General features: G+C 41.9%; 1 protein-coding gene across 1 annotated transcript; it reads right to left on the bottom strand.

The window, feature by feature from the left end:
• Window positions 1-333: 333 nt before the first annotated feature.
• XRCC2 (X-ray repair cross complementing 2) lies at window positions 334-13,387 on the bottom strand. Its single transcript, XM_042802237.1, has 3 exons — window positions 13,281-13,387; window positions 8,633-8,714; window positions 334-1,315 (listed from the first exon to the last, which is right to left on the bottom strand). The coding sequence occupies exons 1-3, from the start codon at window positions 13,317-13,319 to the stop codon at window positions 600-602; spliced, it is 837 nt and encodes a 278-aa protein (XP_042658171.1). The 5' UTR covers window positions 13,320-13,387; the 3' UTR covers window positions 334-599.
• Window positions 13,388-13,515: the final 128 nt, after the last annotated feature.

The raw sequence follows: 13,515 nt of genomic DNA, 5'->3' as shown, positions 1-13,515 counted from the left end.
GCACATGCTAATGTAAACAGAGAGGCTGCGAGCTTGGAGAAGCATGGTCAGGATTACCACTATTTAACAGGCTGTGAGAATGAATCCTTCTCTTCAGGCGAAGTTGTGAATGCATTTCATATGCCCTAGGCTACTGGGAATAAACCAAGACCAATATCTATTAAGAGCAAACACTTGCCTTTTTGCAGTCTCCCCCACGGACAGCCAGGCTCCTGTTTCTGTAGCCTGGAAGAGGAGGAGTGGAAAGCAGTAAGGCCCAGAAATGAAGTCAGTGCATTTGGCTGCATGTCATGTAGGTTAGATTACTGAAGGATACTACAAGTTTGAAATGTCTTTGGTTATAATTTTCTTGATTTAATCTCTTTATGCATTAAGCGCAAACATGTAATTTCAACATTCCTGGCTAGTTTGGACTGAATGTCTACAGTAATTCAAAAATTTCACCATTTTCTGCCCTTCACTAAATTTTAAGAAAATTGTGACAAAAATTCTTATTCACCCAGCAACAACCAACTAGTTTAAAAGGTACTAAAAACTACTTAGACCTAATCAGGCCTTAAGCACCAGGATTTGCTACACGTTTAAAAAACAAACTGAAATTAAAACTGAACTCCACATTCTGCAATACTAAATGAACGTTTTACTACATGGTTTCTTTTGAGGTGGCAAGAAATGACTGTAAAACTTTTGCTGTTGCCAGAATTACATTGCTTTGAGAAAAATATCCTGTGGGTTACCATTTGTTGCCATGATTTACAAAGATAAGGTCTATAGTCTGTATCAGTTTCATGCTGAAATTTTAAAGGAAAAAAACTTTCTGCAGAGCTTGCAGATTTCTGCATAAGTGTCTGTGTTGTTGCAAAGAGGGCTAAGTGATGCTCTCTCACAAGCTTTTCAAGAAAGTTAGCACATTTCTTCAGATTCATCTCCTGCAAGTTAAGGCTCTCCCCTCCATTGCTTCTGTCTATCCAATAAAAAGCTGACATGCTATCTAAAATCAAAACACAGAGAGAGGGGTGAGCGCAAAACATGGTTTCTAAAGAGTAGAGAGTGAGCAGTAACTGAGTGCTACTATTGCAGTTCACAAGAAAAAGCCTTCCCAGGCATTGCTTTATCATTTCTTCTGTCCTTTGCGCCGATCTCTTCTCAAGAATGGTAACTAGACGAAGCATATCAAAATGGTAGTCTGTATCAATGAACATGACTTCTACTTCCAGTCCTCCTCCTGATTTTGGAATGATGCAGCGGGCTATTAGGTGATAAAGCATTTCTGTTTTTCCTGTTCCTTCTGGACCATGGAATTCAATGACATCTCCTGTTTAAAAACAAAGCAGCGAGTTGTCAGGTAAGAGCATTTATAGCTCAGTCAGTTTTCAGTGCTTACTGAACCAATACTCACTGTTCCACTAATTAGGAAATGCATTTTAGGAAGTTTGATATTCATCAAAATGTTTAAATCCTGGTCAGCATCTACCAAGAGAAATTTAAATTTTCAAGAAAGACCTCTAAAGTGAAGAAAACCAACTGGGAACAAAGGTTGAAAAAAACCCTGCCAATAGCATCTAGAATACCAATATCAATAAAAGGCTGTCAACTGGATTTCATCTATACCATTAACGGTAGATGAAGGCTGAAAAGAAAGCCACTACATAAAAGTGGCTAAGAAACCATCTATTTACACTATGCACACAAAATTAAGAAAGAAATGAAAAAGTAGAAGACAAGCAAATCAACAAAAGAAGTTGACGACTTAGAGGCCCAAATCATGTTGGCACATCTGTTTTTATAGCACAGACTGTCCTTCAGCATTTCATGTCTGCTGTATGCTTGTTCAGTATCTGCACGTCACAAGATACCAACAGGAATCTGTGACGAGTAAAGAGAACGCCAGTACATTTGTTTAGCACTTATATTCTTCTAGTGGTGATCATCATATGAAACTGCTTCTTTTGACAAGTGGGACTCAGAGATTCCTTCAACTCCATGCATGGATCTCCATTCACAAATGGACTCAGCCTAAGGGCCTGATACATGGGGGTCAGTAAAATACATATCACAGAAATTTAAAATGTTAATTACAAAAAGCAGGAACTTTACTAGGAAACCAGTTCTTCAGTTGAATGTGAATGCAAGGTACTCTCAAGTCTTTTCCAAAGTCTTCTGATGTCTTAGAGCAAGACTCTAAAAAAATTTACCAGTTGCTCTTCTGAAATTCGATTATTTATTTATTACATTTTGGGTTTTAGGCAGAAGGGTAAAGGCATGCAAGGAGAATCACACAACTGTAGCTGCAGGGAGGTGAGAGATTTCTATGGCCTTGGCAAGTGCAAATGGCATAGCAGCTTTTCATAAGGGGGATGCAAGAGTAGAGAATTAATTGTAACTTGACTTAAACATGTTTGTGCCTGCCTGAGTTAACAGGGTTTTCCAAGCCATTACTCAACTTCCAGAGGATGTCCTTGTTCATAAGTGTGTGTAATGTCAAAACGCAGCTTGGGATGAGGGGCAGAGGGTGGTGGGGAAGAAACTAAGCTCTTACTTCACCCACTGCAAGCGTTGAAAGCAATTTACACCTAATGTGACAATTCTATCCATCTCAGTGACACTCAGACTGCCAGCCTCTCCATAATAAAATTCCTGCTGCTCCACAAGTGCAATTCTGCTTTTATGAATTTCTGGTACTTTGAAATTTATTGAGGAGCTTGATTGCCTCCCATACCCTTACTTATTTGTTCTGAATGGTTTTCCCCACTTTTGAGATGAAAGACAACTATACTTCCTTTGACATAAATCATCATTTTTTCTTCCTGTTCAGAGGTCTCAATGTCCACCTGTGCCACATGCAGCCAGGAACTGCTCTGCTGTCACACACTGTGCCAGTGACGTAACTGTACCCTGTTAGGATAAGATACCAGCTTGGAAAAACTCCTCTAAAACAGGATGGGTAGGTCACATTTCATCTAATGAAGTATTTTAGAACAATTGCATAAGTCACCTCTTATTAATGAACAAAATGTATCGTCTGTCTGCCACTGGCTTCGGCACAAGACTTCTGCCACCCTAACTGGCATTTCTGAATCCAGACCAGTAACTGAATTGGGCCACATGCAATACAGATTGCTTCATCTACCTTTACAGCCAAATGTGACTTGTTTAAGAAAAACTGGCAACTCCATTTGGCCACTCAGAAGTCAGCAGTGGACAAATCTGAGTTACTGTTTGGTAATGATTCGAAAAAGTTATTCTGTGAAATAAATGCTTGACTTTATCCATTTGAAGACATTCTATCAGGACGCTTGTGTGGTAGAGAATAACATTGGATGAGCTTTTATTGGCAGAACTAACACATTTATTTAAGTAAAAATTCTAAATTGAATGAAAAATCATCCTTAGGAGTTTTTGTGGTGGTGTTTTATAAATTTTAACAGCAAAACTGCTAAGCGCCCTTCAAAGCTTGTTCCACATTGCTGAACAAGATACACATCTGGACTGTAGTTTGACCAAAACACTTAAAGTTATTCTGAAAAGAGAAACAGCTTGGACTGTAAGAAAACCTCACGAGAATCGTGGATTTCTGTGCCTTCATGATTATCAAAGAGGCTGCCCACAAGAAGAACGGGTGCAAAACAGAAGCCCTTTATAGCAACAGCTGTAAATGTAGGGTTTCATTAAATTAGCAACCAGGCTGTTACAGTAAGATAAGAAGGGAAATTCATCCTTCTGGATCAGAGAGGACAAACCATGACACAGCAGAGGAGGAAGTGTGGCCAGCAAGATTTTCAAGAAGCCTTTGACACCCTCACAATAGGTCACGGAAGAAACTTAGTGATCAGTACTGGCATCATCCATTAATGTCAAAATAACTTTGAAAGGAGGATTAGTAAAAAGATACTGTCAGAAAATGAAAACAGTCTGAGAGGCAGAGCAGGAACTGACACTTTAATGTGGAAGAAAGCTAATGGGAAATTTTCCTATTAGAACTGGTGTTGCCCAGTGTTAAACATATCAGTAGATGAATGTTCCACTAGCTTGGCAAAATGTCTAGAAAACAAACTAACTGGGTTAATAAAGACTTAAGATTATGAAGATTTAACAGATCAAAATGCATGAGCAAAATGACTTCATATGAAATTCAGCACTGACAATTTCAGGAAGAACATTTTAAGGAGTCACCCAACACACTGCTTGGCTCACCAGTAGCTTGAACTGGCCCACTACGGGCAGACAAAAGGGTACAGTAGTCCACTGCTATGGAGTAGCATACAGGATAAACTAAATGATGTTGCATAAACATAAATATTTATGTAACACTAATACATTTTTAACTGAAACATTGTACTCAGTCCTGGTCATCAGTGCAGTATTATCTTTTGAACGAGAAGAGCCTCAAGTTTTGTCCATAATCATTACACTAGCAAATGTTGGTTAAACTGGTTTCTGACACTGCAGTTACAAACAGGCTGCTAGAATAACTCAGCAATAACTCTGCAGGTTTCACATCATCACATACCTTGAAGTTACTGGACTAGTAATTTACAATACTGTGCAGCAGCTGTCACTAATATTTGTACCATTTATAAGTGAAGTAGAAAGGCCTAATATTTATTCCAAGTTAATGTAGGGTGTCATGCTATTGCTGAACATCAGAATTTTATACTGACACCCACATCTTCATACCAGCGGCATAAGAGAAATATGACTGGCAATAGTGGAAGACTATTTAAAGCTCATGTCACTTCTGCTCCATTCTAGAAGAGCTTAAATGGTATGTAATTAATATGCTTACGTGTTCGTAAATATGCAAGTCCATCCTAACTAGAAGCAGTGACTAGAATATCACAGCACTACCTATATTAGCTGTTCCTATTTTACAGTACTCTGACATACATATTATGAAAACTTTCCTATGACATAGCCTTTGGATAGGTTATTAAAACTTCATATATATGTTTGTTTGTTTGTTTCAAATACCATCAGGAAAAAGAATAATTTAGGTCTTTGCATTGCTTTAATCATAGCATTTCAGATTAAGAGCTGTTCAGTACAGACTTCATGGGCAATGTATTACAGTATTCCACAGTGACCTACTAAAAGTCAAGTCCATGACAAATGGAGAGGTAGGTCTTCAACAGGGATTTAAGACTAAATAACAAGAACACACATCAAAATAACACATGGACTCACATAAATGCTATGGTATTAAAAGACAAAGCCAAAATGTATTAAAAGGTAAGTCTGTTTATGTATATATAGCTAAAGAGCTGTGCTAATACGTTAGGTAGCTTCATTCATGTCAGCCAAAAAGCACAAACAATACGAATAATAATGGATGCCATTTGTTAAAAGCAGAAGAAAAATAGAAGTGCTTCAGAAGCTCAATGACCGCGCTGGCACAGAGAAACCAGTGACGAATTTAGGTTTCCAGCCATCTTAGAACTAAGGTTCTGGAACAGTCTTTGGACAGACATGAACAATGTACACAGCTTTAAGATCAACGCTGATAATTTGACGATGGAATTACGTAACGCTGTGGACTGTGACAGGAAGGGCAATTACTGGCCCCCAGGAAGGCTTCTTATGGTCTACCATAACATGGCCAATTTAGTCTCAAACATTTGTTTCTTGGGCGTAAAGTTCATTAAAAAGAGACTGAAAGATCAGCATCTTCTATTACTGCATTTTTTCAAAACAAAAATATCTCATCTTTTAAAAACACTGTTAAGAATTCAAGAGCCTTGTGAAGCATATACCAATTTCACTACTGGTTCTTAATTCTTCTTGTGGGTAACAAAGCAGTTCAGAATTGAGAGTATTTAAATCATCTTCTCTGCTCCATTTGCACTGGCTTACCAGTACTTCTCTGCCCTTGATCTTTGTTATATCATATTTGAAACTTTCAGGGGCAGGAATCATATATTGCTAAACCCATAATGTATTCTCAAGTGCTGCAAAATAATACACGAATAGTCTCACAGTGACTGCATTTGTAGTCTAGGCATCATCTCTTATCCAATTATCCTGATTATTTTTATTGCTTTTTTTTGTTATTTCTTCTGAACCTTCTGTAATTTGTGGGAATTCAAATTGCAGACAAGTATGTTGATAACCACTGCAGCCACATACTTTTCATATGAAACCCATTCATTCATACATACATTCAACAACTGTAGTACCTCACAGCATGATCCTTACAGTTTGCTACTCACATGCCTTTTTTACAATATATTTCTAGTTTTGTGTAATTAGTCTCTTCCATTCTGAAATCATGAAATTTCACTCCATTTGGAAAACCAGTCTGACTTCCTGAATAATCAAGAAATTACTAAGTGTGCTAATTTCTGTTTAGCTCAGTAATTTCTTTCATTAAAACATTCAATCTTGATCTTAAAACATGCTAGAAGAACCTACCTTAAACTTGTAGCATCACTGGAAGACAGCCCAATTTCTCCAGTTTGAAATGCACATCTATTCATTGAAGGTCTATATAAGCCATTTTGACCCTAGAATCATCCTCAAACTTATTCAGCTGATTAATACCTACGTTCATAATGGAATTGTTTCCAAAGCGCCAGCAGGATTTTTCAGGCCAAGACTGAATGGCTTGATGACTTGGCTTTATCAGTGAAGACTGTTTGCTCATGCCCCTTTTCCTAACTGATCCAGACTACTCCATATCAGGTTTGAGACCATCTAAGGAACCTGAAGGTGCACAAGACCATGGGAGCTGATGGGATGCATTCGCGGGTCCTGGGGGAACTGGCAGATGAAGTAGCTAAGCCACTATCCATCATATTTGAGAAGTCAGTGGCAGTCTAGTGTGCCACTGACTGCAAAAGGGGCAACATAACCCTTATTTTTAAAAAGGGAAACAAATGACCACTCAAGGAACTACAGGTGAGTCAGTCTCACCTCTGTGCCCAGCAAGACCATTGAGATCATGCTTGGAAACTATGCTAGGGCACATGGAAAATAAGGAGCTGATTGGTGACAGCCAACGTGGCTTCACTAAGGGCAAACTGTGCCTGACAAATTTGTTCAGCTTCTACAATGTGGTTACAGTACTGGTGGATAAGGAAAGAGCAACCGGTGTCATCTACCTGGACTTGTACAAAATATTCGACGCTGTCCCACACTACATTCTTGTCTCTAAATTGGAGAGACAAGGGTTCTTGACAGATGGATCACTTGGTGGATACGGAATCAGCTGGATTGTGGCACTCAAGGAGTTCTGATCAACGGCTCAATGTCCAAGTGCAGAGCACTGACTAGTGGTGTTCCTCAGGGGTCGGTGTTGGGGCTGGCATTGTTGTCAGCAACACAGACAGTGAGATTGAACACACTCTCAGCAAGTTTGCCAACGCCACTGTGTGGTGTGGTTGACACACTGGAGGGAAGGGATGCCATCCAGAGGGACCTGGACAGGCTGGAGACATGGGCCCATGCAAACAACATGAAGTTCAATAAGGCCAAGGGCAAGGTCCTGCACATGGGTTGGGACAATCCCAAGCACAAATACAGGCTGGGCAAAGGGTGGATTGAGAGCAGCCCTGCAGAGAGGGACTTGGGAATAGTAGTGGATGGAAAACTGACTGTGAGCCAGCAATGTGTGCTCACAGCCCAGAAAACCAACCATGTCCCGGGCTGCATCAAGAGAAGTGTGGGCAGCAGGTCAAGGGAGGGGATTCTCCTCTTCTGCTTCACTCTCATGAGACTCCCCCTGCAGTGCTGTGTCCAGCTCTGGGGCCTCCAACACAAGGACATGGACCTATTCAGGTGGGTCCAGAGGAGGCCATGATGATGATCAGGGGGCTGGAGCAGCTCCCCTGTGAGGCCAGGCTGAGAGAGTTGGGGTCGTTCAGCCTGGAGAAGAGAAGGCTCTGGGGAGACCTTAGAGCAGACTCCCAGTGCTTAAAGGGGGTACATGGAAGGTGGGGAGGGACTCTTTACCAGAGGATGTAGGGATAGGACAAGGGGTTACAGTTTTAAACTGAGAGAGGGTAGATTTAGATTAGACATAAGGAAGCAATTCTTTCCTGTGAGGGCGGTGAGGCACTGGCACAGGTTGCCCAGAGCAGCTGTGGCTGCCCCCTCCCTGGAAGGGTTCAAGGCCAGGCTGGACGGGGCTTTGAGCAACCTGGGCTGGGGGAAGGTGTCCCGGCCCATGGCGGGGGGGTTGTGACTAGATGATCTTTAAGGTCCCTGCCAACCCAAACCATTCTGTGATTCTTTATCACTGAACTCTTTGGTATTTATTGAACCTCAAGTTCTTTGAAATTTCAGCAGTTATGACTCTGTGGTGTTTTTTTAGACCAGTGATTTAAAAAAAGGTTAAATGACAGAATCTAGAACAAATTTCTGTAAACTACTAGAAATAGACCAACGTGCTTGGTATTTACTCACATACACCTGTGTTTTGATACCTATAAAGCAGATTTTAAAGTCCATTTAATAATGTTCACAATGGTTAATTTGCATTATTTCATTTTATGTAGTTTGTATAAAACTACATCAACAATTAAAATTCTGAATCTAGGGCAAAAAGATCTACTTGTACACTTATCTCTGTCATATTGCTCTTAGAATACTTTTACATCAACATTTTTCCATAAATGGGATAAAGATACATTTTTACCATGAACAGGAGATCCCTCCTCAGCAAACAGATAAGGTTCAATATTCTTCAGAGAACTTCTGCCCTCAAGTCGTGCGAGTAGCTTTTAGAGAAAAGACGGAAGAGACATGCTGTTAGCTCAAAATAATGGTCCTTGGGAATCAAATTTAAAGGGTTCTGAGAACTGGGAGTTTTCCACGACAGCCCTATCAAAAGATTAGTCTGATTTAAAAAATGTTTGCATAAATACATATGAAAACCTATAGTCTAGACTACAGCAACAGAAGGTTCCATCTTTACAAACAATGAGAATACATTCAATGACAGTAAGAAGTGGATAGATATTAGGGGAAACAAAGCTTAAAAAAAAAAAAACAAAAAAAAAAAAAAACAAACCTGTGCAGGTAGACTAGCAAGAAGGATTGCCTCAGGTATACAGCAGTGCTGCCATTGGACAGAAAAAAAGGAAAGATGATCACTTGTAATAACCATCACCTCCACAACAAACTACTCGTTGAGAGATGAAACATCAGACATCATTAGCCTCTTGAGCCAGTCCCTCTGAGCATTTGTAAGTAAAAGTATGTACATTTAATCTGGGACGTCATACAGGACTCTTCCGGACTACAATCCCATTATATTATAGTTACTTGTTCAAACAGAGTATGGATTAAGAATGATCAAAAGTAATTAGCCACCACTGGCTCTGCAAGAACCTTTCTAAGGCAAGCTCAAATTTGTAAAGCAAGTTCCTCCAAAGCCCCTTGTAACGCAAGTCTATTGTAAAACAAATTAGTCCAAAGTTCATGGGCAATTTCTTAAATTGACAGGTATTCACATATCTTCTGTTATATGTCGTTCTGGCATACATTCATAAACCAAGAGCGAACATTTCACCCAGTGCTAGAGCTGTTATTCCCTTTATGTATTCACACATATGGGATAGGACACTATCAGGATGCTCAGAGCATTGCCAGAGCACGTACCCGTGCGCCAAATATTTCAATCTCCAAGACACCTAGCTGTCATTTGAAGATTTAAACAAAAATCCTGTTCAGTTTCATCCTATCCTCCTCAAAGCCAGTCACCAAACAAGCAGTCAGCACACACCTTTAAACACACACTGCCTTATCTTGCTTTCCTCCCTACCCCATCAATGAGCAACATTTGCTTTGAATTGTCTTAAAAGTTGTTTAAACAGCTGTGCGTGCGTGTTTGTCTTTAATAGTAGAATAAAACTCCATTAAATGGCCATGAATTTACTTCAAGTGGTCACAATGAGAATCTAAGTGTGACATTTTCATTGACATTTTAACATTCCCTTCCATTAACAAAATGTCAATGTGTTTGCCTTTGCCTGTTCACATGTGTTCAGGAGAGGTTTCTGACACTTCCACTGAATGGCCATAAAAACAACTGAATCGACCTCGCTCTGGATCTGCAGATCCTCCTGTTACATTCCACCCATTCGTACAGTGCAGAAAACACTCACATGGTGAACTCTTCAATATTTTGGGAACCATCAGTGCTCTGTAACCTGGACAAAGCAAAAAACTAGAAGGACATACATACACAAAAATACACAAATGTATCTCAGGGTATATAAACCAGGAGTTTGCAACTACCAAGAGAGCCCTCGCAGACCCTGAGCTTGCAGCCCGGTCGCTGCCGTGGAGAAGGACTGGGAATCTCTCACCCCTTCGCCTGGCAGTGGAAGTTGAGAGAAACAGGAAAACCACTACAGGCTGCTGCTTTCTGATGCTCTTCATTTCTTAGTATAGGAAGCACAGCTCCAGCACTCAGCGGTCACAGGGGCTCGATTATGGGTGCTGCTGGGGCCACAAGTCACAACTATTGCTTGTCTAAACACATTTCAGCAGCCTCCTGCTCCCAAATTTATTTGTACATTAATGAATACACCCTCTACAGTTTATTTCTTCTGGAAACAATAAGCTCCCATCTCTTCTTTGACAATCAGCTCTAAGTTCACTACTAGAGCTTTGGAAATACACAGTAGATTGATCACTATCGTTTAAATATGAATCTGTGGTTATTTAAATGACAAGTTTATATATTCGCTTTAAATAACTACAGGTGCTTACTCTGAGCATTGCTCATGTAGGTAATTTATTATGATTCACTGATGATAGCACACCTGTGTTTTTATCAAACTTGTATTTACTTCCGAGTTCTGAAGCAGATTCTCCAAAGGCACTTGCCTCATTAGTGTCACGCAGGGAACAGCAGGGTTCCTGGCAGAAACAGCTAACAATTTTCCTTCAAATCTCAGAGGTTTGTCCACACTGCTGCAGAAGTGACGGAAGCAAAGCTGACACACTAGACAGGCAGCCCTCACCTCTGCTGATATTAAAAGACAGGGACAACGCGGGTTTTCCCAAGCTGGCAAAAGCCACCTTGGCTCTGTTCCAGGGGAAGCATTTCCATTTTGCCTTCTCACATTTTCTTCTGTAAAATGGGGCGGGGTGAGGGGAATTACAGCATTTAAAGGGTGATCTGGATAGTGGACATCTGGCGTCCCAGGCTTCGTCACCGACAGCACACAGAACTCAGCAGCACAGTACTGCTGAGGAGAGCCTTTGAGTGGAAGAGTTTGGGAAAAAAACCCCAGAACAATTTCAAATCATGTATGAGACTACAGGTTCTAGAATTTAACTGTAGATTCTCATTTCTTCTTTCATAATGCTCTTTTTATCTTCTCTTCCACAAAATACTACCTTTTACTGACATAGTAATGGTAGGTCTTTGCTCTCAGGTGTTCTTCTAAAGCTAGCAAGAAACTGCACATATGCAGAGTTACATATAGAAAACAAGCTACACAGCAGAAGTTAGGCAACAGTTGGGTTAAATTTCATTAATGACAAGGCTGATGGGACTCATATTTCAACTATGTCTTTCATAACTTAACAATTTCATCTAAGAAACATGCATATGTACAGTCCCAATAATACATATGTTTATACTATATTGCTTTCAATGAAGCTATGCATAAATGTAAGCATACATGTAGGTCTTGTCAGGAATGAGGTATTACTTCATTAAAATGTTAAAGAAATTCAAATTAAGTACTCCAGCTCTGTTAGAGGCTGTGAGCTAACCTACAGGCTATTTACACATACAAACCTATCATCTCAAGTATGATACAAAATTGAATTTTCAACCACTATAACCGCTCTGACTGAGCTTTTGTAAACTTTGGGCATAAAGACGTATGCAAGCAATTTATCATTTATTTTATTGTGATATACCGAAAGGTGTTTGCGAAAAGTTCTAATTTGTTGTATTAATTATATTCAATAATAAGAGTACAAGACTGCGGTCTCAGTATAACTCTCAGTAAAAGCTGATCTTACAAGAGGCTATTTGAGGAAGTATTGTTTTAAATGAAGTACTGTTTTTAATTAACATTTTCTGTTTCAAGGGCTTTTACCATTTTTTCTGGACAATGAACTCGTGTATGTTAACCTTTCTTAACCCATTGGTTATCCATTCCTCCCTCGTTCAGGTGTGGTCATCCATTCCATCACAGGCAGTTGCTGCCACGTGCATTCCCTGTTGGCACTGCTCATGTGAACAAATAAATGCATTTACCCACCTGGACACAGAGCACAAATCATGTCCTTAATTTGTGTGTATTTGCTGACAGTGAACAGCTGTTATTGTTTTTTTAAGTATCAAAAGGTCTTAAGAATTCAAGTCCCACTGAAAAAACATGGCACATAACTAGGAAATAAATAATAATTATCACACATTTCTATGCTTTTATGTGCACTATTCAGCATATTCTGATATAGTAAGACACAAATCTCCCAGTAATTAACTTGCTGATTGCAAGCAAAGTAACAAACGTACCATCCTGGACAGGAAAAAAAAACAAAACCAAACTACAGAAGCAAACAAAAAAATCCCCACAGCCAAACCCCGACACTCAAACCCCTTTTCTCCCAAGAACAGAAAAGCCATTCCACCTTCCATACTGCTTTATTTAAACAAAACCTTCCTCACAGCTCTTCTTCCTCACCACATCCACTCCAACGTTTGGGAGGGGGAGCGCGAAGAAAATATTTATACAGGAATTACTGAAACACCTGAGCAACCTCCCCCCGTGCTGCAAGGGAGCGCCATTAGCAGCCATCCAACCGGAGCCCCGGAGCCCCAGCCCGGGGACACAAAGGCAGGACAGAGCCCCGCACCGCCCTCACCCCGGCTGAAGCCGCTGCCTCAGCCGGCCCGCCAGCCGCCCGCTGGAACCCCTCCCGCTACACCCAAGGGTTTCAGGGGCGACTGAACCCCCCCCCCCCCCCCCGAGCGCCTCCCGTCGCCCCCCTCAGCCTGAGGCACAGGGCCAGGGGTGCCCGCTCCCCCCTCACCCAGGGAAGGCGGGGGAAGGGCGGCGGAGGCGGGCGGGCGCGGCTCTGCGGCGCGGCTCCCCCTCCCCCCTTTTCCCTCACACACCGCCCCCTCCGAGAGGCTCCGCGGTCGCCGGGCGCTCCCCTCCGCCCGCCCCGAAGATGGAACCGGGCGGGGCGCAGGGGAACGCCGGGCGTTTCGCTTCCCTCGGAGCTGCAGCCTCGCCTCGCCTCATTCTCCCCGGCCACCACGGCCAGGCGGCGGCTGAAAGGGACCCGGGGGGGGGGGAGCAGCGCCTCACCTGAGTGCCCGACTCCGCCCTCCGCAGAGCGTCACCCATAGCGCGGCAGGGGGAGGGGGCCGCAGCTCCCGCTCCCGGCCGCCGGCCGCTACTGCGCAAGCGCGCTGCCGCCAGCTTCCCGCCCCCGCGGCTGGCCGGCGGCTGTGCGCATGCGTCACATGGCCACCCCGGAAAGGTGTGTGGGGGGGGTATCCACGTGTTCCTGATTCGCGGGTTCGAGTCCCGCCTAGGCTCA

The sequence above is a fragment of the Tyto alba genome, unplaced genomic scaffold, assembly GCF_018691265.1.
Source record: "Tyto alba isolate M040663 unplaced genomic scaffold, T.alba_DEE_v4.0 Super-Scaffold_38, whole genome shotgun sequence".
In the NCBI taxonomy this organism is placed as follows: Eukaryota; Metazoa; Chordata; class Aves; order Strigiformes; family Tytonidae; genus Tyto; species Tyto alba.
This window is presented reverse-complemented; position numbering and strand designations above follow the sequence as displayed.

Bases quoted from the DNA above. Each gene is read 5' to 3' on its own strand.
- XRCC2 (XM_042802237.1), bottom strand. From the start codon at position 13,319: ATGGGTGACGCTCTGCGGAGGGCGGAGTCGGGCACTCAG. The intron at 8,715-13,280 runs GTGAGGCGCTGC...TTTCTCTAAAAG, and splicing joins GGGCGGAGTCGGGCACTCAG to CTACTCGCACGACTTGAGGG. The intron at 1,316-8,632 runs GTAAAAATGTAT...GTTTTTAAACAG, and splicing joins GGAGGGATCTCCTGTTCATG to GAGATGTCATTGAATTCCAT.